The sequence below is a fragment of the Camelus dromedarius genome, chromosome 18 (assembly GCF_036321535.1).
Source record: "Camelus dromedarius isolate mCamDro1 chromosome 18, mCamDro1.pat, whole genome shotgun sequence".
Classification (NCBI taxonomy): Eukaryota; Metazoa; Chordata; class Mammalia; order Artiodactyla; family Camelidae; genus Camelus; species Camelus dromedarius.
This window is the reverse complement of record NC_087453.1, coordinates 28,693,398-28,721,396: the sequence shown is the minus strand read 5'-3', so window position 1 is coordinate 28,721,396 and position 27,999 is coordinate 28,693,398. Positions and strand designations below refer to the sequence as shown.

General features: G+C 43.8%; 1 protein-coding gene across 2 annotated transcripts in view; it reads left to right on the top strand.

Moving 5' to 3' along the window:
- PAK5 (p21 (RAC1) activated kinase 5) overlaps positions 1-27,999 on the top strand; it is a 246,834-nt gene that overhangs the window by 203,597 nt on the left and 15,238 nt on the right. For both annotated transcript variants that reach the window (XM_064475876.1, XM_031434244.2), the window contains 4 exons: positions 5,248-6,033; positions 21,494-21,982; positions 23,209-23,342; positions 27,722-27,848. In XM_064475876.1, the coding sequence (XP_064331946.1) occupies positions 5,248-6,033; positions 21,494-21,982; positions 23,209-23,342; positions 27,722-27,848 (1,536 nt within the window). The remainder of the gene's footprint in view (positions 1-5,247; positions 6,034-21,493; positions 21,983-23,208; positions 23,343-27,721; positions 27,849-27,999) is intronic.

The window sequence follows — 27,999 nt, the reverse complement described above, 5'->3', positions numbered from 1 at the left end:
TTCTGTAAATTCAACAACTCAGATAGGGCTAAAATATGCCACAGAAATGTATACCTCAATGACCCATTTTTGATGTGTCAGGATGTCCCATGCCATGCCTTCACAGTGCAGGCTGGTGCTCTTTTGCTTAGCTCAAAAGAGTGGGAGGAATACCTTGGAAAGCTAGACTTGGAGAAAGAAGACTTGGGTTTGAATCCCAGGTCTGTTACATACCAGTTGGCAAAGCCAACTCTGAGTTTTAGTTTTTACTCATTAAAAGGAAGAGATGTTCTGGATAATCTCTAGATTCTTCCTGATATTAAGATGCTGGAAATGATCCTGTAGTCCCAGAGCTGAGTATTTCATGTATCCAGAGATGGGAAGGGTACAGGCAGACAGGAAGGACTAATTGAAATATTGCTTAAGGTGAGTAGAATTTAGAGAAATGGTGTTTTTTTCCTAGGATGTAGACCTAAAGATAACATTGATATGAGCAATTCTGATATAGTTAACTCCTACTTGTCAGATCCAGAGAAAATCTGGATAATATTTTTGCTAAAGGATTATCCAGGTAGGTCCAATAATTCAGAAGGTACTTGAAGACCTTGGCCACCTTCCAGTCATTATTCACGTGGCTTATCAGTCAACACAGATTCCTGGGATTAAAAATGATCAAGAAGCTACTTTCTGGGGAATTCATGACTTCCTGATAACATTTCTTTGAATAATCTGCCTACTGTTCACAAAGAGAGAGAGTGGGAACATGCAGAGGGTAGTTGCTATCCAGAATGCTGGCTAAAAAGACTTTTAGTTGATATACTGTGATATAAAAAAACACATACTATTTTCTTGAAAATTCCTACAAACATGATTAATGAAGAAAGGAGGCTAACAGTTTAAATCCACAGAAAGTAACAGTGCATATGTTTCAGAGGCTTTGAAGAGCACCCTGAGCAAACAGAGAACGAGAAGTGGTAAACAGGTAAGACTCATCTATAGTGCGATAGGAAGATGCTCGAGCAGACCTGGTACTTTAGAGGGTGTGTTGGGTGTGTTGTTATATTCATATTTAATGCAATAGAACATGTCCATTTCATCCTTACCTCTTCCCAGGCTGCTCCATCTTCCCTGTTCGTAGGTATTATTTCTCCCAAGTGCATCTGTTGGGGTGGACCTAGACATTGCCCTGAGAAAAGGTCCAAGTATGTATAATATATGATTCTTTCTCTTTCTGGGGAATGCTTCAACAGAACATCACCTATTTTGGCAACCAGTCAGTCGACTTATACTCACCCACAAATAATCACAATACTCTGTATAGTGGAACACTCTTCAGTGATAAAAGGGAATCAGGAAAAAAAAAAGAATAGGCTATTAATTAATGGAACAGCTTGGATGAACCTTAAATGCATTGTGTTAAGTGAAAGAAGCAAGACCAAAAGACCCCAGACCGTATGGTTCTGTTCCTGTGATCTTCCGGAAAAGGCAAAACAATAAGGATGGAAAACAGATCAGTGGGACCAAGGGTTTGGGGAGGGGTAGTGTCTGACTAGGGGAAACGCAGGAGATTTGGAGAGAGAGGATGGAACTAGCCTCTATGGCGCTGCCAGTGGTGAATACATGATGTTTTGCATTTGCTCATACCCATTGAACGTTCCAGCACAAAAAATGAATGAACGAACTTATGCAGTTTTTTTTTTAAGTCAGCCAGGAGATGAGAGGATCTCAAGATGGAATGCAAACTGTGACAAAAGAGTCTGTTATTACACATGTATGACATGACCTCATTGAAGAGAATGTGGGGATAAAAAGGCACCAACATAACTTTTAAAAACAGTACTTTGAATGGAAACTGTAAGACTAAAGTGAAAAAGAGCTGCGCATGAACACTGTACTCTAGTTGGGAAAGTTGTTTCCCAAAGTGGTGTGGGTTAATAATTCTGAAATCACTATACACGTATACTGGGATTGAATAAATCAATGAATGACAGATGGTGGAATCCAGGTTGTTCACTGTTGGGAGAGTGGGGATTACAGGCAAAAAGGGAGGAAAGCTAGAATGAATCATATGGTGACATCCGTATGAATTCATGTTTAGTTTAATGGAGATGGAGATGGATGGATAGAATTACAGATGTGTGCCTGTACATGGGTAGTAAACAGATACATATTTCATAGCTCTGTTCCCTGAGAAGGGCTTGGAAGCAGTGACACTGCAGCAGAAATGAGCACACCCAGCACTCAGATGTTAGTTTCTAAAACCGTTCTCCAGTGAAAGGAACCAGGGCTCCTCGGAGAAATGGCTGACTTTACAGCAAGAACAGGGAAAATACAAGATGATCCTGGAGCATCTTAGAATGCCAGAAAGTAAGCAAGTACTCAAAAAAATAAAAGGATGGGGGCTTGTCATAGGCATACAGCAGCCAATCTGAAAGAACTCTCGATAACCAAACAGGAACAATTTGAGCAACAAAACAATATGGTACAGGCAGACCCCAGAGATACTGTGCATTTGGCTCCAGACCACTGTGATAAAGCAAATACCGCAATAAATCAAGACACAGATTTTTTTAGTAAGTTACATTTATGCTATACTGTAGTCTGTTAAGTGTACCACAGCATTATACAAACAATACCAAGGTACATACATTTATTTAAAAATACTTTATTGCTGAAAAATACGAACCATCATCTGAGCCTCAGAGAGTTGGAATCTTTTTGCTGGTAGAGGGTTTGAAATATTTTGAGAATTACCGGAATGTGACCCAAAGGCATGAAGTGAGTAAATGCTGTTGGAAAATGGTGCCGATAGACTTGCTTGAGGCAGCGTTGCCACAAACCTTCAATTTGTTTAAAAAAAAAACCAACACAATATCTGCAAAGCGCTATGAAGTGAAGCACAATAGACGAGGTATGCCTGTATTGGATTATAACCCAAAGTATAAAACTAATAAATATCCATGGTTCCATCCATACTGATACAAATAAGTGATTGAGTGAATAAATAAGTGGGGAGACTAGGAAAGACTCCTGTGCAGAAGAATTCCAAATGCTTTATGTAGATACACTCTCAGGAAGGTAGATCTTGACTGGACACCCCTTGAGTATGGGCTGTACTCAGTGATTTGCTCCCAGAGAGCAATATGGAAAGGGGGAAACGGAGTGTAACTTCACAGTGTGGCGACCTGGCAAACACTGCTTTGGCCAGGTGACCAAGGTCTCCATCGTCAGTGGTGAGCCATGTTGATGGTGTGTACCCTGGATGTGTAGTGATGAAATTGGTCTGTGGTCTTCCTCCCCGAAACCAATAACCTCAGTTTAACCATGAGAAAAACATCAGACACACCCAACTGAGAGCCATTTTGCACAATACCTGACCAGGACTCCTTAAAATTGTCAAGGTCATCCAAAACAAGGAAAAGTCTGAGAACCTGTCTCATGTTTAAGAAGACATGACAAGTGAAGGTTATGAGGTATCCTGGCTGGGATCCTGGAATACTAGGGAAAAAACTAATGAAATCTGTATAAACTGTGGAGTTTAGTTAATAGAAATGCAAGATGTTAACAATGGGGACACTGGGTGAGGGGTAGAGGAGAACTCTGCGTATTCTCTTTGCAGATTCTCTGTTAATCTGAAAACATTCCAGATTTGACTTCAACGTTTATTTAAAAGAAAAGGGTAGAGGATAAAGGCTTTAGTCTAGGACTGATCCGGGGGCAGGGGAGGCGGGGAGCCCAACCCTTGTCTTTCACCATGAAGCACTCATCCATAAAAACATATGCTCTAGGACAACTTTGACTTTTTCTTCCAGTTTGAAATCTGTTGTACTAACTGAGATGGCTTTGAACTCCTCGCTACGTGCTCAAAGGTATTTTTCTCTTAAAATCCTGGAAGTCTGAAGTCACAACACTTTGTTCTTTGTTCTTTTATCCACCCCCATCCTGTTTTGCTGCACACCTTGTCATTGTCAACGCGCAGTTGACTGGCTTTGTAAGTAGTTTCTGATGTCTTTCTGTTCCTGGTATTCATTCCCGTGTTATTTAGGTTCATTAAAGGGAACATCTGGGCTTGGCAACCTGTCACTGAGATTCAGGTACAACCACATCATTACCAAGCCATCCAAAATTCAGCAACAGTGATGCTGATGATACATAGAAGGGTGGTCGCAGGCAGCCTTACAGTTAGAGACTTAATAAGAACATCATATTTGATCACAAATTAAGGCACACAAGTAACCTTCATGCTGTTCCCTATTTACAGTTCAGAAAATTCCTTCCTCCTCTATAAAATCTGATAACTTCAATTATTATGTAACTTTCATTAAAAAGGTTTTAAAAAGTGTACCTATTTCTGAGGATGTTAATATGCAAGTGACAGTGTTTACTGATTTCACTGATAATCTGGACAATGAATGTAAAGACATAATAAATATGCCTTTTATAACCAAATAGATAATAGGCTTGAAATTACAATCATCAGCTTATTGTTAGGTGGTGAGTGTTTATTATTAAGTGAGCAACATGAGCTGGTAAATAAGACAATGATATCCTGTATTTAGTCTTCTAAATGACATTTTGATGTTTGATCTCTCTGTTGAGATAGGTAAAGAAAAATTTGCAGTTTGAGGATATTGTTTAATACTTGATTTACTTCACCACTGAAATCAATCGACAGGCTTTTCTCTTTATCTTTTTTTTTTTTTTTTGAGTTTGTCAACCTCTGATCTCTGCCATTCTTTTTTTTTAACATTCTCTCTTTTTTTATTGAAGTATAGTCAATTTACAATGTTGTGTCAATTTCTGGTGTACAGCACAATGTTTCAGTCATGCATATACACACATATATTCCTTTTCATATTCTTTTTCATTATAGGTTGCTGCAAGATACTGAATATAGTTTCCTGTGCTATAAAGTAGGACCTTGTTTATCTTTTTTTTTATTATTGAAGTACAGTCAATTACAATGTGTCAATCTCTGGTGTACAGCACATTGTCCCAGTCATGCATACACATACATATATTCGTTTTCATATTTTTTCCATTAATGGTTATTACAAAATATGGAACCTAGTTCCCTGTGCTTTACAAAAGAAACTTTTTTAAAATCTATTTTTATATATAGTGGCTAACATTTGTCTCTTTTGATAAAGTGTTCCTGGGACCTGCTTTCCTCTGTGGTTTCCATTGGATGGAGTTGGGGTGGGATTCCTCTGTCAGTCGGAGAGCTGAAATGTTTTCTTTAAACAGTGTTACCTTTGTTGTTTCCAGACCATCGTTAGAGGAAACAAACCCTGCAAGGAAACGTCCATCAACGGCCTGCTGGAGGATTTCGACAACATCTCCGTGACACGCTCCAACTCCCTGAGGAAGGAAAGCCCGCCCACCCCGGACCAGGGCGCCTCCAGCCATGGTCCAGGTCACCGGGAAGAAAACGGCTTCATCACGTTCTCACAGTATTCCAGCGAATCTGACAGCACAGCTGACTACGGGCCGGAGAAGCACAGAGAAAAGAGTCTCTGCGGAGACGATCTGGACCCGTTCTATAAGGGCGGCCACGCGGCCAAGCAAAACGGGCACATGGTGAAAATGAAACACGGGGACGCCTACTATTCTGAGATGAAGCCTTTGAAATCCGACATGGCCAGATTTCCTGTCGATTACCATGCACACTTGGACTCACTGAGCAAACCCAGTGAGTACAGTGACCTCAAGTGGGGGTACCAGAGAGCCTCCAGCAGCTCCCCTCTGGATTATCCATTCCAATTTGCACCTTCTAGAACTGCAGGGACCAGCGGGTGCTCCAAGGAGAGCCTGGCGTACAGCGAAAGTGAATGGGGACCCAGCCTGGATGACTATGACAGGAGGCCAAAGTCATCCTACCTGAGCCAGACCAGCCCACAGCCGGCCATGCGGCAGAGGTCACGGTCGGGCTCCGGGCTCCAGGAACCCATGATGCCCTTCGGAGCAAGTGCATTTAAAACCCACCCCCAGGGACACTGGTACAGCTCCTACACCTACCCTCGCTTGTCCGAGCCCACAATGTGCATTCCAAAGGTAACGTTCATCGCCTCCTTCCCTCCCATGTGTCACAGCCTTCTTAGACAGGTGCTAACGTGCGGGTTTCCCTTTGAGTGAGAATCCATATGAAAATTCTACCTGCTTTCCACCCACGAGACCCCAGGGAAGAGAATTTAGGGCAAGGCACATTTATTCATTAAAATCAAAGCCTTTTGGGAGCTCCTATAGGGTTTCTGGTTAAAAGGCAAAAAAAAAAAAAATTATTCAAAAGATATTGTGATACACTAATGATAAGTATTATGTGCTCATGTGGTACTAAGTTCTCTATTAAGGCGTATATAATTGTAGACCATTAGATGGAATAATGATTGCTGCATTCTGGTAAAGGTTTACGTGGATCTGCCAACAAGGAAAAAAAAATCAGGATAACGTGGTAAGTTTTTAATGTCTTCAACTCAAGGAACTTGGAACGTATGTCCTTTTGAACGTATGTTCTTCCTACTAGTTTAGTATTGAAATGTTGTATTTTTTTTGTGTGTGAAACTTTGGTATGATAGATGGAAGTTGGTAGTTGGACCTTTTTTGGTGTGATTTTATTCTGTTTTATCTTACTGCAGTTTCTCTCGATAATTTTTTTTAATGTAGCTGCTACAAATTTGCTTTGAAATGTGACTGGTCCATGATATCCCAAAGTTTGGGAAACGCTGTTGGAGAAGTTACTGACTTTGCAAAATACCCTGGAAACAGTACAGGGGTTTTATGTTCCCGTAGTAACTGAGAAATTTTTTTTGCCACCTCCCTCATACAGCAAAGGGAAAATGGGACATTTAGGGATGGGCTCTAGATTACAGAAGTCTCAGATCAGTTGAGAGAGATGTGACTTCTAGTAGTGGGATCATTTACATTCACACCAAATATTGTCTCTTCACCATCTTGATGGGCTGCACAGAAACCCTGGAAGGCATGCCTGCCTGCATCATCTGTTTGATTGGTTGTCAATCATTAGTATTTTTCCTTTGCTAATTAATTCTCATAAACCCAGCCCAAGATGTTGAAGTCTTTTAGGGACATGCTGGGAGTGACTTAGGCCGTACTTTTAGAAAAACACAAAAAGACTGTCACTGTAGTTCTCAATGTATAAAATTAAAACTAAATCTGGAAGAGATATGGACCTGAAATATATACCTCCAGTTAAAGCTTAAATATTGAGAACATTTTCCATCTCACTGTGTTATTTGTCTGAACACCCATGTTCTTGCCTTTACTTCCTGTGTTCCTGCCAGGGTAATGGCTGGAAAGAGGTCTGTCTAATTCATCCACAGACAGAAGCAATAGAGAGCCATATGCATACGTCATAATGCTTGAGATGGTTTATTCAATTTCCTGCACATATCACTCAACCACGGGAACCCCTTCATAGTACCAGAGTGAACTATGCAAGTTAGCACATTCTTTTGCTGAATCTATATACATCCTTGGTTTGGTTTGGTTTTGTTCATCCTTTGGTTTTTGAACATCAGTGATTATTTTATTCAGGAGCAAAGAATGCCTTTTTTTTTTCAGCTTTACTGAAGTGTACTTGACAGAATTGTCAAGATATTTAAAGTGTACAGATGAGTATTTGATAGACAAATACATTGTGAAAGGAGTCCCCTCATTGAGTTAACTAAGACCTCCATCACCTCACATATTTATGTTGTTTGTGTATGTGTGAGAACATTTAAGTTCTACTCTCTTAGCAGATTTCAGTTATACAGTACAGTGTTATCACCTGTAGTCACCATTCTATACATTCCATCCTCAGACCATATTCATCTTTATACCCTTTTACTAACTTCTTCCCTTTTCCCCACCCCCAGGCCCTGGCAACCACTTTTGCACTCTGTTTCTATGAGTGTGACTTTTTTTTTTTTTAAGATTCCACATATATATGATGTCATCTACAGTATTTGTCATTCTTTGTCTGGCTTATTTCACTTGGTATAATGCCCTTCAGCTTCTTCCATATTACCGCAAATGACAGGATTTCCTTCTTTCTTAGGGCTGAGTAATATTCCTTTGTAAATATATTTCCTTGAGTCACAGTTTCTTGATCCACTCATTCTTTGATGGACACATAAGTTGTTTCTGTACCTTGTCTATGTAAATAATGGCATGGGAGTACAGATATCTCTTCCAGATAATGATTTCCTTTCCTTTGGATATACATCCAGAAGTGGGATTGCTGGATTGTACAGTAGTTCTATTTTTAATTTCTTGAGAAACCTCCTTACTGTTTTCCACTGTGGCTGTACCAGTCTCCATTCTTGCCAGCAGTGCACAAGAGTTCTCTTTTCTCCACATCCTTGCCAGCATTTATTATCTCTTGCCTTTTTAATAGTAGCCATCCTAACAGGTGTGAGGTGGTATCTCATTGTGGTTTTGATTTGCATTTTCCTGACAATTAGTAACGTTGAGCATCTTTTTATATCCTTGTTGGCCATTTGTATGTTTTCTCCAGAAAACATCTATTCAGGTTCTTTGCCCATTTTTAAAAAAATTGGGTTACGTGGGGGTTTTGCTATTGAATTCCTTGCTATGCATTCCTTACTTATTTTGGATATTAACTGCATGTCAGATACGTGGTTTGCAAATATTTTTTCCTATTCTGTAGGTTGTCTTTTCATTTTATTGATGGTTTCCTTTACTGAGCACAAGCTTTGTGGTTTAATTTAGTCCCACTTGTTTAGTTTTGGTTTTGTTGCCTTTGTTTTCAGTGCCAAATCCAAACAATTATTGCCAAGAGCTATGTCGAAGAGCTATGGTTTCTTCTAGGAACTTTACAGGTCTTATATTCAAGTCTTTAGTTAATTCTAAGTTGACTTTTGTGTATGATTTAAGATAGGGGTCCAGTTTTATTCCTTTACACATGGTTATCCAGTTTTCCCAGCAATATTTATTGAAGAGGCTATCTTTCCCCCCTTCCATGTTCTTGCCTCCCTTGTCATAGGTTAGTTGCTCTATGTGGGCTCATTTCTGGGCTCTCTCTTCTGTTCCATGGATCCAAGTGTTGGTTTTTATGCCAATACTATGCTATTTTGATTATTATAGCTTTGTAATATAGTTTGCAATCAGGAAATATAATGCCTCCAGCTTTGTGATTTTTTTTTTAATCTGCATTTTTTTGGCTATTCAGGCTCAAATAAATTTTTTGTGTATGAGCTATATTTGAACACTTGTTGTTGGGAGTTGTTCTAGGTCATGGTCATAGGTCAAATTTTGTCCAGAGTTTGTCACCCTTTCATGTTTAGCCCACCCAATAGTCATTTTCAACATGGGAGAAAAATCAAAATATTTCACTTAGAATTCTCAATTTTTGGCTTTCAGCTTTCTCTTGAAGAAAAAAAAAGGGACAGTCTGTTATCCCTGGGCCTACATTTTCATGTAGCATTGAAAATAGACTTGGCTGGAGGTACGGCTGCCCCATTAGAAGGAATAGATCCTGCCCAGCCCCCTCCATTCATTTCCCCGTTAGCCTAATCACTAATGGCATTGGAGATTGAATGTAACAACCAGCTTCCTGGGCCCCCTCATTTCACAGATGGGGAAACTGAGGTCCAGAGGTCACTTGGCTCACTTAAGGTGTCATGGTTGGTTGGTGCAAAACAAGAACAAGAATCCAGAATCTTCTCCCAATTCACTGTTTTTCCCCTTATAGGGGCATGTGTCATTTTAGGAGTTTAACTGCATTTGCCAGTACAGGCCATGAGAGGTCCCACTGGCCACCAGAACTTTAGGCAAGGTGGAGGAATAGGAAGGGGTGGGGAGAGGAGTGGGCAGGGAGGGGTAAATTCCTTCATCCCCTACCGACTCCCTCTCTTGCAGACTTCCAAATATAAGGCAAAGCGAACCTGCCCTGAAATCTGTCTGCTTTGTCACATCCAGAAACAATGAAGAAACTGTTAAGGCTCAGAAAAAACGTACATAACAGTCCTACCAAGAGCTGTTCAGCCTTTATAATCAGAACTCCTGAGGAGCAAACTGCCGTTCCCTGCTTCACAGGAGACACATGAGAAATTCACAGGCAGGTCTTGTGGGAGGGTACGAGGTGGGAGGCCTGTTAGTAATTAAAACGTTTACTTGATTAAAAGTATAACATCTCTCTAAAAAGACGGAGGTGCCTGTGTCTTTAGAAGTATGCTCTTAAAAAATCTACGCACCACATCTGGATTTCCTGCTGAGGGAAGAAACAGCGATCACGACTCAGATAGTCTGGCTTTGCCTCATGGAAAATTCTAGAGGCTGGTGGGTAGTGTTCACATCTCTAGTAATAAGAGAAAGCACAGAATTTGTGTAGGTTTCCCAGATAGTACAAAAATGCGGAGGGGTGTGTGTGTAAGTGTGGGTGTGTGTGTGTGCATGCATGTGTGTTTGACATCAGTTTTATATTTTAGCCTAAAGGAAAAAAAAAAAACCTAATGTTAATCCACTGTAAAAATCTCCTCCAATGTTATCTTCTACCTACCCAATTTTCCCGTTGGTGTGACAAGAATCAAGGGTGTTAGGAAACCTATAGATGTTGGCATCCATCTTTTTGGTGTTTTTGTTTGTTTTTTGGTTTTTGGTTTTTTTTGCTGGGGCTGAGCAAATGAAACCTTGGGGGGAGGAAAATAAAGCCCTACTAAGCTCCATTCACACCACAGAACTACCAATACGGCCAGATGTCAAGAGAGACTGCTTTCCACCCTCCCTTGCAGACTAGCCTGCCTTACAGGGAAGGCTGGAAAGCCTGTCCCTGTGCGTTTGGTTTTGCTTATTCTAGATGCTCTCCAGGGACCAGGCAGCTGCTGGCTCAGGGTTCGGATGTCCTGGTGCTGGCCCAGCACATCATTCCTTATGCTGGCTCCAACCGCCAAGACACCCCAGCATCACAGATCTGCCAGCACTGGCTGGGTACCAGATCCACATGCTGCCTTGCTGAGCCTCACAGTCCTGCAAATCCTTGCCCCCTTCAAACAGATGAGGAAACTGGGGCTTTGAGAGGCTCAGTAAGCAGCCAGGTCAGTTAGCTCGTAACAGAGCTGGCATCGAGCCTTCTGGGCTCAGCCCCTTCACCAGACGTCGGATACACCCCCAGTGACACAGGAGTATCTTCCGTGGGCGCCAAGCTTCACCTTGCCTCTTACAAGACCCTTTTAACACCTGCAGTGATGAAGTCCCCTCGGGCTGCATCACCCTGCTTTACTCTATAGCAGGGTTTCTCAACCTGACACTACCAACCTTTTGTTGTGGGAGCATCCTGTGTGCTGCAGGATGTTTAACAGCATCCCTGGACTTTATTTACTCACTCAGTGCCAGGAGCATCTCTCCCTCAACTGTAACAACCAAAATATCTCTAGATACTCCTCAATACCGTGTGAAGCAGGGAGAGCAAAAGCAGCTCCAATTGAGAACCCCTATTTTCTAGCTACCGCTTCTCAAATGCTTTCTGGCAGTTGAGGCTGTAGGTTCTGGAGAGAGAACTCCCTGGGTTTAAGTCTTGATATTGCCACTCACAGCGGGGTGAGTAAACTGCATACCTGTGCCTTCTTTACCTACGAAACGAGGATAAAAACCATCCCTGCCTTTTCATGTTGAGTGGGGGTTAAATAATTACAATAGTCTAATTATTCATGCACATCACGTGTATGCCTTGGTCTGTGTGTACAGCGTGTAGGTGGGTGATGGCTGTGATATGATGCCGAGGGTGCCTGTATGCCAGGCACTGTGCTAAACACTTTGCAAATATGACCGAATTTTGTCCTCAAAATCAACTCTAGAAGTATTCGAGATGCTTCTGGACATCCCCAGAATATGAAGTCAAATGGCTGTGTTAGGACCCAAAATTAGGTCCGTCTGACTTCAAGGTCTGTATAGTCCAGAACATTCCTACTTCCACAGAAGGAAACTGAGGAGAAGAAAGACAAAGGTGAGCCCTTGGGGCCCCGATGCACATACTGCCGGCAGCCCTCACCTGCTGACAAAGATTGGGTGAAGACTCACAGATGGATTTGGGGAGCGTGGGACACACTTTATCCTGTCCTTGGTAGGAAGAAGTCCTCGGAGAAGTTCCGTAGCGTCACCAGACTGTGATTTGTGGGTAAAGCTGGGACTGTGGGCTGCAAAGGAAGCATTAAGAGTAGAGAACCCTGAGTCTCTCATATGCACTCACTCTACCTTGAGTGATGGTCTTATTTGACTTTTTAAAGGACCATCCATATTTTCTCAGCCATTACAGAAGGCATTTAAGAGCACAAGTCCTAGAATCAGATTCCCAAAATTGGAGCACTTTCTAGCTGTGTGATCTTATCTGTGCCTCAGTTCTCTCATCTGCAAAGTAGACATTTCACTTCCTACTTTGAGCATGTCCTGAAGATCAAAAAAGGTTAATGAATGTAAAGGAGTGAGCACATGGCAAGCCCTCAGTATCCGCCCTTATTTTCAGGAATATTTCTGGTAGGAAAACATGTCACCGTATCTGCTCACACCAGCCATAGGAGCACCCTATCGGTATGATCATTTACATATTTTCAAAATATGGGAACAAGTTCTATCTGACTCTGTCTTCCCTGCCACTCTGTGTAGCCTCATAATTATGACTGCCCTCACTTTGGAGATATGGGTCACAGAGGCCAGAGGAGCTGTGTGACTTCCTCAAGGTCTTACAAAGCTATAGTGACTGAGCTGTCCCAAGGACCCCAATCCCGTCACCCCAGTGCTTTTTCTACTCTATAAAATGGAATGAAATTCTCAGACCTCCTATGGAAGCCAGGTGCTAAGGGAGAACAGAAAATTTAGCAGCATTAAGGCAAGAGCCATCATAACTGTAGATGCATATTTGTCATGGCTCCTGCCAACCAACCCCTCCAGCTTACTCTTATTATCTCCACTGAACGGGGCAGCAAAGTGACCAATGCTGGGTCCAGGACTTCCCCAACAGATACCATATTAAGGGGTTCTGAGTGAAGGTGGAGGATGCAAGAAAAACTGTGGCACGATTCCCCAGACTTCCTTCTGGGGTCACCCGTGCAATGGGTTTTCACTCCTCACCTATCACTTTGCTTCCCCTGGAAGGAATAAACAGTTGAGCCAGTATGCCCAGCCTTCCTGAATCAATAGTTTAATGACTCACCATCCTTTGTGGTACTTGTCACACCCAGATTCAACCAAGGCACCAGGAACAAAGCCGCAGCTCCTAATCTACTAAGGATCCCAGGAGAACACTTTTCAAGAGACACTTTAGGGGCCTGATGGATAATGAAATGATGAAGCTGGCAAAATCTGATGGGCTGCACCAAAAATCTGAGAGGGGGAGGGGGAGGGAGGGAGATTGAGAGAGAGAAAAGTGCCTACTCTTTTAATATAACAATGGATATTATTGCCTGTAGATTTTTTTCTTTCCATATGGGCTCCTTGTAGGATGTGTTTTAAGGCTCACAAAACATCCAAAGAGGCGATTCAGAGCAACATCTCTAACATCTGTGCCTTCAGATGGAGATTCGAGGCATCCTTCGCATTTAAATGAACTCATCTTCCCATGAGTGTTCTTGTGGTCCAAAGTAAATGGTATTTCAGTCATTATAAGTGGGGTTTCCCATTACCAAATTAAAAACAAAATGAACCCAACCTGGCATTGTCTGTCCCGATGCTCTCAGAGGCCCTGACACATGTGAACCGTATTCTGCGGCAGTGAACTAATCCCCAGAGGTGCAGCCCCCACCATGTGTCTGCGGGTGGTGACAAGTCACAGGTCAGAGTAATCTGCTCCTTAATGGAGGTTGCAGCCTTAGAGTCTGGAGCAGCACCCGTGGGGGGTTAATTAGATCTACTGGTTCAGACGTGGAGGAAGAGCCCGAAATACAAAATATCCAGCTGCTTGAGTCCGCTGATCTGAGATTGATTCATTTCTTCAAATAACTAGGGTTTGCCTCTTTGTAGGGGTCGTGAGCCTCTTGTCTGAACGCTTGGTGTGCATTTGCTATCTGCTTTGTGAGGCAGGGAAGTACATGACTCTTCCAACTTCCCGTCACAAGGTGTAAATTCCTACATGCCTAAATAGCAATCCGGAGTCATGGTGTGGGAGATTTCCCGGCAAAAACGCTAAATATGGTGAATGGCTTTCTGCTGCAGGCAGTTTGGAAACCCAGCAAGTGTCTGACCTCTCAGAACTTAACCTCCTCCCCAAGCTCCCCACACCAGGTCCTCAAAGAGACACCTTGGTTTCTTAGGTCCCACGGAGCCCTGCTCGTGACGCTGCGCACTGCTGTGCTACGCGGGCCAGTCTCTTCCGCTGAAACTGAGTGCCAGCTCAGAGTGTGTGCTGTGTCTCTGTGTCATCCAGCCTGGGTGGCTGTCATAGGCCATGCAACAGGGCCACTCCACTTGGTAAATGAACGAAGTGATTTGGAGGAAACTGACTTAGCTGGGCACATGTCAACATTTTGCCTCAAGCAGGGACAGCAGCTACTGTCTTACTAAGATGCAGTTGGAGGTAGAACCATTCCCCACCGCCCTGTGCACGGAGCTCTCAGGTAAGCAGCCACCTTGGCAGGAGAAGTAGAGGCTGGAAGCTCAAGGATGGAGACACAGGAGCCCATTGGCCACAGGCCAGGCAGGTGGGGACTAGCACCCCTCAGTGGCGTTCCTGCCCACAACAGGAAGACCTGGGACCACAGAGAATAACCAGAGGCACGTGGGAGAGTCCACACACACACACACGTTTGAGTCCCCTAAATATCAGTCTCTAAAATGTCCCTACAGAGAAAGCCCTACAGCTGCTGATTATTTCCTGAATTTTTACAAGCAGACATTTCCCTTTCCCAAAGCCAAGGCCTGTCCAGTTACACTTCCCTTTGAGTCAAGTAAGGACAATTTAAGATGTCCTGTCCTTGCTCAGATAACAGAAGCCTATGATTCACTTTCATCCCGCATCTGATTTATGTAGAACGAGCAGCACGCAGTCTGGCTTTTTTCATCTTTGCGATGAGCAGTCTCTTTGCTTTATTGTACTTTGCAAAGGGGTATTGGAGCATCACACTCGAGCACTGGAACCAGCTGCCTCCCCTCCGCTGCGACTGCGGGGAGTGGAAGGAGGGACTCCATCCTTCACGGAAGCTTCTGCAGTCCCCGTTCTGTGGGTGCAGACTGACACAACGCGCACACACCCGCGCGTGCACACCGCCCCTCCACACCCACACCCATCTGGGACGACCCAGCCGCAGCCTCCCTGTCACCAGGGAAGGCCACGATGACAAACAGATACTGCCACAGGAATTTTTTCCCTTCTTTTCTTTCTCTCTCCCTCCCCCACACCGAGCTTTTTTTTTTTTTTTTTTCCAGCCTTGGCATAAAATGGTCAAATGATGTTCTGCTGCAGAATTCAATTTCACAGTTCAGTTGGGTCCTTGATTACACTGCCAAATTCAGATTAATGTGCATTTAACTAACATGGATCGGGGGAATTCTGGCTGACAGCCAGCTATAATCGGAGCAATTGATAGCTGTGTGGAGCTTTAGGCCCTGTCCACCCCAGCACACCACTGGTGAAATTGATTGATTAAATGAATTCATTGCTACAATCATTTATAATTTCAATACATCACAAGCCTGTGTCGGACTCTATCCTGGGAGAAGCTGTGCTCATTGTGGAAGGGCAGTCTGGCTGAGCTGTTAACTGAGGATTATTTATTCTCATAGAATACAGCTTTTTTGTTTTATGCCCTTACTTTTTGACTGAGTTTGAATAGAGACATAAAAAAAAAGCACGATTTCTTTAAGATTTAATTTGCACAGCATACTAAAAGGCATCGGGGACAGAAAAATGAACATGTGTTCCAACCATTTCTAAGAAGAAGGAGACTAAGACTGTTTCTACATTCTTTCAGTATTTTTAAATATTCCTGTAGAGAGAATGTATTCAATTTTCAGTGACAACTGGTGGCCCTGTAACGGCAGCTAAGCTGCTTGGCAGCCTGCTGATACCAGCCTGGGTGATAATTTGCAAATTGATCCAATCGTCCTCATTGCATCTTGTCGTATGGAAGTCCCCTTGGTAGTTTGCGGATCGTGGTCTCATTGATGTGAAGTTACTTTTCCACAAAATCACAGGACTGTTCTCCTGGGAGGAGTGAGGGAAGGCTTTGTGGTGTTTATTACAGTTTTCTCTCTGGCACAGTGGTTTTCCACCCCGGCTTCAGACCCCTGCAATAAGGTCTTATGAGCTAAACTGCATGCGTAGATCTTTTGGAAATGGTGTGGGGCGTGAGTGGTGGGAGACACACTGGATTCGTTTTAAAATATCTGTTCCTTTCCCTGGTCCAGTTCCACTGAATTGTGGTTTCACTAACTGATTCAGCTCTACATCCTTCTCAAGATACTGTCTGCCTGCTCATGTGTAGTCCAAATGTATTCCTTTTTTATTCCTAGAATTTATTTGTAAATCAAGTTGTAGAAAAGGTTGTCCAGTTCATGTTTTACTCCTTTGCAAGTCTTTCTCCCAGGCACGAGCATGCGCGAATGTACGAAACAGTAAATATGGACAAATTCATCATTTTTGTTTCACCCATTTACAAATATAGGATATCATGGGAAAGATGATTTAGAGTAAAACAATGAAAGGAAAACAGTTAAACAATTACAATAGATTAAGAGCCATGTGAGAGGACCAGGGGGCCTTGTTACAGAAGAAAGCTTGAGCTTTCTGTCTTGGATAAATATGTAGAAGAAAGTTTGGGCATTATTAGGGCTAAGCGCAAAATTCTGCTCTGGCCAAAGCGAAAATGAAAGCAATGAAGTATAGACATATGATCATCTCATCTTGCTGTGGTGATTATTCCCTTTTTGTATATTTTGAGCTGATTTCTCTAAGCCAGGACTGGTAAAACACATACACACAGAGTTTTTCTTCCATCTCCCTCCCCCAGGCATTGTCATCCATCATTTTCTGGCCCAGTTCTTGCATTTGACCCCAGGCTGCTCAGACACCTGGGCCCCCAATGAAACTCCCGAACCAGGCTTTAGCTCAGTCACTGTCACTCCACCGAGCACCTTACCATTGAAGGATATCTCAGAAGGTATCCAGGATCCAAGTTCTAAGTGACATTGTTTGGATTTGAATCCCAGCTCCATTTCTTAGATGCTTTGAGACCTTTGCATGACCTACCTAAACCCATGGGGCACCTTAGTTTCCTTATCTGTGAAATGGAACAATGGTGGGGCCTTATCTCATTGTGTAACTTGGGATTTAAAGGCGGCCACATACATGAAGTGCTTAGGACAGTCCCTGACACGTGGAAAACACTCAGCAAATGTCCTTCTTAATATCTGTGTGAGTTACGCCTGCAGGATAGGTATCTAACAGCACTTGGTTAATGGAAAGGGCCCGATTTTGGCTCCCAGTAAGGCACCCCTGCATTTTACCAAAGAGAGTGTCCAGCCTTGATTATATATACTGGGGAGGTGCCAGCTAGTGGTGGAGATACCAAGGCAGGGAAGAAAGCGGTCCCATGATGCCAGTGCGCCCAGCAGCTGGGACATGGACACTCTCTCACTGGGAGCGAAAGCCTGACTTGAACAGAAGAACTGGGGTTGTGTTATCTTCTCAGAGGGTTGGGGCTATTTGCTTGGGGGCAGTCTCACTTCCTAGAGCCTCAGTTTTGTCAACAATACAGAGGGATTAATTGCCCGCTGAAAAATCATGAGGCCAGTGATACTCACCATCATGGAACCCTTGTGTCATCAAGACCCAACTGAGGGCCACGCTTCAGCGACATGGTGGCCTGAACTGGGTCACTCATGCAGTTGGCCCTCACAAAGTCAGCTGTTGTCCACCGTCTTCTCTCGGAACTGACCAGACCCTGCAGGGAGGACCACATGGTCTCTCAATGGAGCCAAACAGTCAATTGTCCTTTGACCGATACACCTCAAGTCGGGTTCCAAAAATTGTCTCCTGTGATAGTGTTTGCTCCCCATCTGTTCCTTTTTTAAGAGTCTGCACCTCTTACCAGCAACCACTAAACACAATAGCACCGTTTTGTCTCCAAGACCTGATTTCAAAGATGTTTCGCTCCCAGTGAACAGCTCCGCCTTCTGTCTGATTGAATGTCGTCCCACTGGTGCAGACAAGCGTCCTTTTCTTGATGCCACATGTCAGCTGATGAGGAAAAGCAGTGGCCCAATGCGCTTCCTATAGGATACAGCCTTTTGATTCTTAATATTTCTTCAGAGATCAGTTATACATGCTGGTGGGGAATGAATTCAACCTTACTTACAGTACAAAGGGCAAGTCCTCCCAGGAAGACACTAGGAGATGATGGCACGTGATGGCCCCCAGGACACACTTTCAGAAGTCTGACTTGTGACCAGCCTGGGCTTGGCTAATCTCGAGCTTAATTTAAGGAAGAATCCAGTTGTTTAATTTACACTGACGTTCGTCTCTCCCCAGCCCTGAACACACACACATACACACACACACACACACACACACACACACACATACACACACACACTTCCTTATGTGGGGCACAAATCCAGGGCCTCACACAAAAACCATTTGATTTCAAGTATAGCATTTAATTATAACACAGTGTTCAATATATTATCATTAAAGACACTTTGATTGTTTTGAAGATTAACGGATAAGAGTATATAAGCCACTGGTACACTGTGCCTATTCAAAAAATGCTCACTAGTTTTATTACCATCGTAGTTACTATCTATTATTTTCTTTTACATTCCCACTGCTGTGCTGAGCACTTCATATGATAAGAACACCACCTAGAATGTATCAGCAGAGTGTATTGAACCATCCCTGTTCAAATCCTTTGAATTGTATTCAATCCTTTGGAGTCACATCCTTTCGTGATGAAGGAGGTAGATGATATTATTATTATTATTATTATTATTATTATTATTATTATTACTACTACTACTACTACTACTACTACTACTACTACTACTACTACTACTACTACTACTACTCCCATTTTACAGATGAGAAAATTGAGGCACGGGGAGTTTAAATAATTTGCCCAAGGTCACACGATTTGTAAATGGCAGGAAAAGGTTTTGAGTCCAGAGTTTTTTCTTGAACACTGGGCTGCCCTAGGATGCCCCAGATGAGTCTCGTAAAAGCCTGTGATGGAGATATAGGACCCTCATTTTACAGATGAAGAAACTGAAGTTCAGAGAGGCTGAATGATTTGACTAAAGTCATCAGAAGCAAAATTCACCCCTAGGTATGTTCCTCAAGTATGTTCTCTCTGCTCTGCAAGCAGGCCAGGGCCCTGGCTTGGCGGTACCCTGGCCCCTGCGGGCTGGTGCGAGGCTGTCTGAGTGGTGGACTCACCTGAGTAGAGTGTGCTGTTCTCCAGGCCGGGAAGGGCTGCCTTGCTGGCTGTGCATCTGGAGCCAATGGGCAGTGCATTGCTGAGAATGGTACCGTGGCAGCAATTTTAAGGAGTCCGTGGTGTGCAGGTCTTGCTCTCGGACTTGTGGGAGAGGCGTCTATTCATGCTATGTGAGGGGCCGGAGCTTCAGACGCCTACCTTCTGCCAGCTGACCACCATGTCGCCAGTTGCAGTGAGCAACATGCCCCATCCTACCTCGCTTCTCTGTGGCATTTGATGTGGTTCCTCACTCCTTCCTTCTTGAAATACCTTCCTTCCTTGGCTTCAGGACATCCTAGTCCCTTAATTTCTTCCCAACAGCACTAGCCACTCCTTCTCTGCTCCTTTTGACAAGATCCTCCTGCTCTTTCTGGTTTCTAAATGTTGGAGTCCTTGGACCTTCCCTTACATGTTCAATACCATGACTTTTAATTCCAGCTAAATACTGATGACTCTCAGCTTCATGTCCTAGGCTCAGCTCTCCCCTGGACTTGAGGCGTATCTAAGTCACCTACGTGGCCTCTCCATGTGAATGTTTAATAACTCTCTCAAACTGACCATGGCCCTGATGGAACTCGGGGTTTCCCCTTCTGTGTATTCATTATCTATTGCTGTGTAATAAATTATTCCCAAACTTAATGACTTGAAACAACATTAATTGCCTCATACGGTTTGTATAGGTTTCCATGTCTAGCTTAGCTGGGTGAGTCTGACCTTGAGTCTGTCATGAGGTTGCAGTTAAGATACCAGCCAGGGTTACATCATCGGAAGGCCTGACCAGGGCCAGACGATCACTTCCAAGATGCCACATGTGGCTGTTGGAGGAGGGCCTCGGTTTCTGGCTACGTCTTGGCAAGGAGGACCTCTCTACAGGATTCTTGAGTGTCTTCAACATGTGGCAGCTGGAGAAAGCCAGAGTAAGTGATCCAAGAGGAGGGAGAGAAGCCGCAATGTCTTTGTCAGCCTCAAAGGGCACTCACTGTCACTTACGCCATACTCTTTTGCTCACACATGTCAACCGGATACCGTGCAGGAGGACACTGTGCACGGACATTCATGCAGGAGGCAGGATCACTGGGAGCCACCTTGAGGCTGATGCACAGCGCACAAGCCCGCTCCTGCCCCTGTGTTTCTCATATTGTTAAGTGACCTGTTCCTCAGGTCAGTATCCTGGGATTCTTCTCTGATTCTTCTCCTTTATGTTCTAATCCAACTCATCAGCAAATCCTGTTAGCTCTCTCTTTAGACCCTACCCTGGATCACACCATTTCTCACCCCATCTACAGCATCCATCCTAATCTCTGCCCACACTGACTGCAGTAAGTTAACTGGCATCCTGTTTCCACTCTTGCCACCAAAGCCTCTCCTCCAGGAGCCAGAGAGTCAAGATCAGGTCAGTCCTCTGTGCTTAGCAACCTTAGTGGCTCCCACCTTCCTCAGCAACAGCCAGCATCCTTGCCATGGTCTGCACGATCTGCCCTCTCCCCACAACATCACTGCTTCCCTGTGCTTCTTTCCAAACTGCCTCCCCTCCACTCCAGGAGAGCCTCCATGCTGTTCTTCAAGCCTGCATGTTTCTCAGGTTTCTTTCCTCTTAAAGCCTTCTACTGATTGGATACAGCCCACACACATTTTGGAAGGTAACCTGTTCTACTCAAAGTCTACTGATTTAAATGTTAATCACATCAAAAAATTACCTTTACAGTAAGATCTAGACTGGTGTTCGACAAGGCAACTGGGTTCCTTGCCTAGCCAAGTTACACCTGAAATTAACCATCCTGCTCTATTGGCGTCTTCCTCTTTCCTATCTCACTTCATAACTCCCGGGATCACCTCCCACTCCTTGCATTCTAATGGTCTTAGAGTCTGCTTCTGGGGGTTTTAAGAGGGAAGGAGGAAGATAGAGACTAAATAGGGAGGTCAGAGGGCAGGTGAAGCCGGGAAGCAGGATATCCTGGGACCCCACGAGGTGAGCCCCACCCATGAGCAGGTTGTGCCACTGCACAAATGCTCTTCATTTGGACCGGCTGTGTAATGGCTGTGGTGTTCAGATGTAGCATGTGAATATTCTCCACCCATGTCTGTCTTCCCAGGTGGACTACGATCGAGCACAGATGGTCCTCAGCCCTCCACTGTCAGGTTCCGACACCTATCCCAGGGGCCCCGCCAAACTACCTCAAAGTCAAAGCAAAGCAGGCTATTCCTCAAGCAGCCAGTACCCATCTGGGTACCATAAAGCCACCCTGTACCACCACCCCTCCTTGCAGACCAGCTCGCAGTACATCTCCACAGCTTCTTACCTGAGCTCTCTCAGCATCTCATCCAGCACCTACCCACCACCCAGCTGGGGCTCCTCCTCAGACCAGCAGCCCTCCAGGGTGTCTCACGAACAGTTCCGGGCTGCCCTGCAGCTGGTGGTCAGTCCAGGAGATCCCAGGGAATACTTGGACAACTTTATCAAAATCGGGGAAGGGTCCACCGGTATTGTATGCATCGCCACCGAGAAACACACGGGGAAACAAGTCGCAGTGAAGAAAATGGACCTCCGAAAGCAACAGAGACGAGAGCTGCTTTTTAATGAGGTAGATGGTGTGTTCAGATCATCCTTTTGTTGCTGTGTAACATTAATTTCCCATTTCAGAAATTGCACGGGTACATTTTAGGACGTTAGAAAACACTGAAAATACAAGAATAGCATTCCTTTTTCTCTGCACAGATGACTCCTTCTTTAGGAAGTACTTCCTGTGTGTCAGCCACCGAGCTAAGCATTGGTCTGGTTTGATTCTCACAAAAGCCTTAGACAGAAAGATGTTATCTCCATTTAGTAGCCAGGAAACCTAGACTCAGTTTACCCAACTAGCGCAGGGTCGGGCAGCAGGTTCATACAGTGGTAACAGTGCCCTCAGCTGTGACTTCAAACCCTCTTCTTGTGGCTCATGTGAAGACACCAGGGGGTCCACGCATCTTCTGCTCCCACAGGTATTCATGTCTTTACCACGCTCCAAAACCAGCAAAGTGCACTGGGTAATTGGGCTTCAGTTTCTTCCTGGTCCCCAGTTCCTGATTTCTGGATCATATTTCCAAATCACCGAACAGACAAGGCAGATATAATTTTAGATAAACAGCCATATAATTTATTATTTATTATTTAACACTCATTCTGAAAGCGTTTCCAGAAGCAGCCACAGGGCAGCAAATCCTGGAAGCTCTCTCCCACCAGCAAACCCAAGTGGGCCTTTTTATGCCAACCTTGTAATGTTTTTACCTTCAAGACTTATCCTTTGTTTGCAGCCCAAACCTCTCACAGACTCAACCCAGACCTACCAAGAAGTTGAGTTGTCTCATGCGGCCCCAGCCCAAGTAACCTAGTAATTTACTTTGTCTGCTTGTGAGACTCGCTTACCTTGAGTTGGATTGGCCCTTTTGCCCAGTTAACCAACAGCAGACTATGGACAGACAGTGTGTTTTAAGGGCAACCCATGGGATATCTGATCATATCCCCCAGAATGGTCAACTAAACTCCCCCTTGTGAGTGCGAACCTTGCCATGGTTCTGCGCGTTTTCACTCCTTATGTTCCACCAACCCAGCGTCTGGTTGACTTGCCATTTTCTCTGAATTTACTAACTTGATTCCCTCCCTCCCTACCAGCTACCCTGAATGCTGTCCCTTTGCCTGTAATTGACTTCTGAATAAATCCACCTCCCCCATCAGTAATCAGTTGAACTCCTGGCACAAATGTAGCCACAAGAAAACAAACTGCCAAATTTCACTGCTCCAAGTCAAGCAGTATCCTTCCATTTTGGCCAGGTTGTGATAATGCGGGATTATCACCATGACAACGTGGTCGACATGTACAACAGCTACCTTGTCAGTGATGAGCTCTGGGTGGTCATGGAATTTCTAGAAGGCGGTGCCTTGACAGACATCGTTACTCATACCAGGTACGTTTCTTTATTATCCAGACACATAATTCAAGGCGTTTATTATTCTCCTCCAGGGTGCAGCCTCAGTGACTATCTCTATGAACTCTTCGTAAATTGTAAGCAGTTTTATTTCAGAGCATGCCTGCCCTTTTTCTTGATATTTCAGACGTAATATTCTGCATTCTAATGAACATTCTAATCCTAGGTGCCTATTACAATACCTTGTATGCAAAGTTCATTCATTCAATTCACATTCTCCCTGCCCTCTGGAAGTTCATGGATACCCATTGGTTTTAAGTCAGCAAGCTTCTGAGAATGGAGTTTTGGTGGCAGATCATAGAATTTCCCATTCCTACATAGATTTCTAAAACTGAGTTTCATTCTCCTGAGTTGCTATGCCATTGTTGTGAGTTGAAACCACCAAGGGTACCTGGGGAAGGAATGGGCAGGTGGGAAGATCAAAGTTTTATGTCATCGTAACAAACTACATAAGAGAAAGAAACCCTTCAATTCTGTTTTTAAATCTTCTTGCAAATAACAATGTTTAATTGCCACTGTTGCCTCAGCTACTTGCTTTCCTAATGTGTCAGTTGTGGTCATTTCATCAAGTGTTTATTGATTGCTTTTTATTTGCCAGGATTCTTCCTAAGAGCTGGGGATACAAAATATACAAATGAATAAAGTACAGACACATCCCCTCAAGGAAGTTACAGATTAGAAATAAATATTTTATAACACCTGTGAAGAATTAGAGAAGTATGTAAGTAGCCTAGAAGAATACCTGATGTCTCCATCAGGGAGAGTCAAGAAAGATTTTCAGTATACAGTGATGTCCAAATGGGTTTTGAGAGATGCATAGGAGTTTACCAGAAGGCAAGTGGGAAGAAAAGGGCATTGAAAGTAGATGAAAGAGTATGTGCTAAGACAGTGCTTCTCTATTTTAATAACACATATGACCCATGGATGTTATTAAAATGCAGATCCTGATCCAGTAGGGAAGGACGTAAAACTCTGCATTCTAATGAGCTCCCAGGTGACTCCAGTGCTGTTAGTTCACGGACCATACTTGGAAAAACGAGGTTGAAAGGAACAGACATAAAAATCACATTACATTTGGGAAACTTTAAATTTGCTCTTGCTGGTAAATAAAATGCCAAAGAATTGAGAGGATTGTCATTAAGGAGAGGCATTGGATATTAGCTGATGTCACTGAAATGGCATCCAAATCAAAAGTAAATCCAGAAAAGCAACAATAGGGGGAAAGCAAGCTAGCAAGAAAGCGCTTGGAGCCCCTGTGAGGGAAAGAAGATGCTCCTGGGTCTCCACTAAAATGAAGCAGTGTTTCAGTCGTGACTGCCTACAGGTCTGAGTCTGCAGTGGACCACTTAAAAATAAAAGGATCTGAGGGGAGACACTGAGCACTTATCACCAACATTTCAGCTGGCAGATTCCTGTTGGTACAGCCATAGGGCACAACCACCCAAAATACATATAGATCATCTCAAATTGTAGCAACAAATGTACTGAGAAGACCTAAGAATAAGCCAAATGTGACTTACCTATAAAACAATTAATTAAATTTGTCCAAGGGAGGGACTTTTTTCTTGGCTTGGGGAGCTTCAGACAGTTACTTGTCTTTCTGGAGCTCACCCTTTGTCAAGATTCTTTTCAATGCTTAATTTCCATCTATCAGATCCAGTTAAGAGCTGGCCTCTCTGGAATCCATCGTGTTTTTTAATTCTCTCCATCTAGTTTTGTCAACTAATTTCCCCTTGAAAGCAGAGTAGCTCTAGAGAGCAAGAAGAAACTGTATGTCAAGGAACACCATGAATATTCAGAATTTGAAATCCTTAAGCTGGACATTGAGAGTCCCCTAAAATAGATAGTCAATAAGTACTTTTATTGAATGATTGCTTGATTGGCTGATGAAACCCCTTGCCACTCAAAGTGTGGTCTGGGGACCAGCAGCATCAACATTACCCAGGGGCTAGTTAGACATGCAGCATCTCAAGCTCCACCCAGATGAACTGAAATAATCCACACTCTCACCAGATGCTCAGGTGTTTCTTATGTGACTGAAGTTTTAGCCCTACCCAGCATCTTGTTAAATTACATCCTACTGATTTCCAGGAAACAGGTAGTTCTAGAGGGAAAGGAAAACACCAAGCACTGTCAGGCTCTTTGTACACTAACTCTGTAAGGTCAGTGTTGATGTGTCTGTCTGTCAAGCGGTGAAGCTACTGCCCAGAGGTGAAAATCATCTTTCTCAAGATTGCATGTTTAATAACTGACAGAGGCAGGATTTGATTTGGAGTTGACTCCAGAACTGAAGCACCTTTACCCCCATCCAGGCTCCTCCCTGTTGAAGCAGGAAAGCATCAGTCTTCCTACAGAGGGCCCTGTACCTTTCAAAGCCACTGAATTAAAAATCAGTAGACTTTGCCACATAGCCCAGCTAGAGGTGATCTTTCAGTCACTCATGGGGGCTCTGAGTCAATTAATTTTTGTTATAGTTGACCTATAAAGAATCTTTATGCCTGCTTCAAATAACTCAAATCTCATAGAATCCAAGAAAAATGCATTTTGTTCAAAGTGGTGATTCTTGGTCCTGAATTAATTTTTTTATTGAAATATAGTCAGTTACCAATGTTGTGTTAATTTCTGGTGCATATCAGCACTGTTTAAAACAGTGAAGACATGGAAGCAACCTAAATGTCCATCAACAGATGACTGGATAAAGAAGTTATGGTATATATATATATATACACATATATACCATATACATATATACAATGGAATGCACACATATACATATATGCAATGGAATACTACTCAGTCCTGAATTAATTTTAAGGTGTAATTGAGCTTGTCCCTGCAGCTAATGCTCTAAACCTCTGAGGCGTGTGCTTGGGGCAGCTGTGAAAATTGTCATCTGAAAATGATCCAGCACAATGACCAGCCCGCTCACCACAAAACCAAGAACACAGAAGATACAGGTTTCCACTCTCTTTCAGACAAGAACATTGCTTCTCACTTGCCTTCCTATGAGATAAGTTTATTGCAGTAGGAATCCTCCTCAGGAGAAGGGCATGTTTCTTCACACTCATCCACTTTGTACCTTCAACAGTCTCCTAGTTGCTTATCTCCTGGGAATTTACTTTGAACCCTCGTTTTGCTCAGTCAGGGTTTGCTGGCATCAACAAGACTGAAACACAGATTCAAGGCCGTCTATTTACTTGTCCTGACGAGCTAAGCGTTACCTGGGATTACTTGCTGAGTCAGTCGTTAAATTTGGGCTCTGACCAGTGATGCCCGTATGCCTCCTGACCGTGTCCCGATAGCTTATGTGAGACGGTCTTTCACATTTGCTATCTGATTTGGGCCTCGCGAGATCTCTGAGAGAGGGAGGAGGTTTTACACTTGGGTGAGTTAGGCAGCTGCCGGAATGGGTCGTCTTGAGGACACTGAGCAGCCCTGGCTGTCTGTTTCTTCTCACCTGGGTTCCTCCACGGTGTTTCCATCCTTTTGAGTTACAATGGCTGCATGATGCAATAGGGAAGTGGGAAAGTGTGGGTTCTGAACTCAAAGAAAGGTGGGACTTGAATCATGATCTGGTCACTTTCTTACTGTATAACCTTGGACAGATCATCTGACCTCAATCTTCTCTAAAACCAGTAATACCGTCTTTAGAGGGTGCAGCCCATGATGAAACGTGGGAGCACACATCCAGGGTGGTGCTTGTCTTTCTCATCCCCATGGTCTGTTTATGAGAGAATCACCCATTCATGCTGAGTTTTTAGTAACTAACTAGGTTCCTTCTTGACAGAGGGACCTGGAGGAACAGAAGCCTCCAGCTCCTGGAGGAGGGCGAGGGAGGGCTGGTGAGAGGCCGGGCAAGTCCCAGAGGGCAATCTGAGAGATCCAGAGACCACTTTGCCTGAGCCCAGCCTTAAAGAGCATGGTAGCTGTGCCTATTTCCAGGATGACGAAAAAGAGACCCAAGGAAGTTAAAGGACTTCCTCAAGGTCACCTAGCTGCCACCTGGAACCTTGGCTCTATTCAGTGTGTTCTCTCTGTAGGACCCTGGAGTTTTGCCAATACTGATGAATTACCTATAAGAATCCAAGGAAATGCATTTGCACTCATGGCCCAAAAGCCAGCCAAAGGGGGTCTCTTTCCTTTGGCTTTCATTTGGCCCCTATCATTCCCAGTGCCAGGCTTACTTTTGGGTTCTGGGAATCAGATTGCAGAGACTTCCTTTTCCTCACCTGCAGATTTTTCAGACATGGGCTGGGGAGCTTGGACTGGCTCACTGGAACCCAAGGAGGCACCTCTCTTGATCATTTCAAAAATGTCTTAAACCTGACCTAGCTCCTTAAATGTTATTTCCTTTCTAGAATGAATGAAGAACAGATAGCTACCGTCTGTCTGTCGGTTCTGAGAGCACTCTCCTACCTTCATGACCAAGGAGTGATTCACAGGGACATAAAGAGTGACTCCATCCTACTGACAAGTGATGGCCGGGTAAGACTTTCACGTTGGCCCCTCCACGGTTTACCGCTGACACGCCATCTGTCATGAGTATCATCTTCCTAAGGACTCTTTCTCATAATTCTAATTTTCCTTAGTCACAAGTCACCCACTGCACTTCCCAGAAGGCTTACAGAAAGGAAAT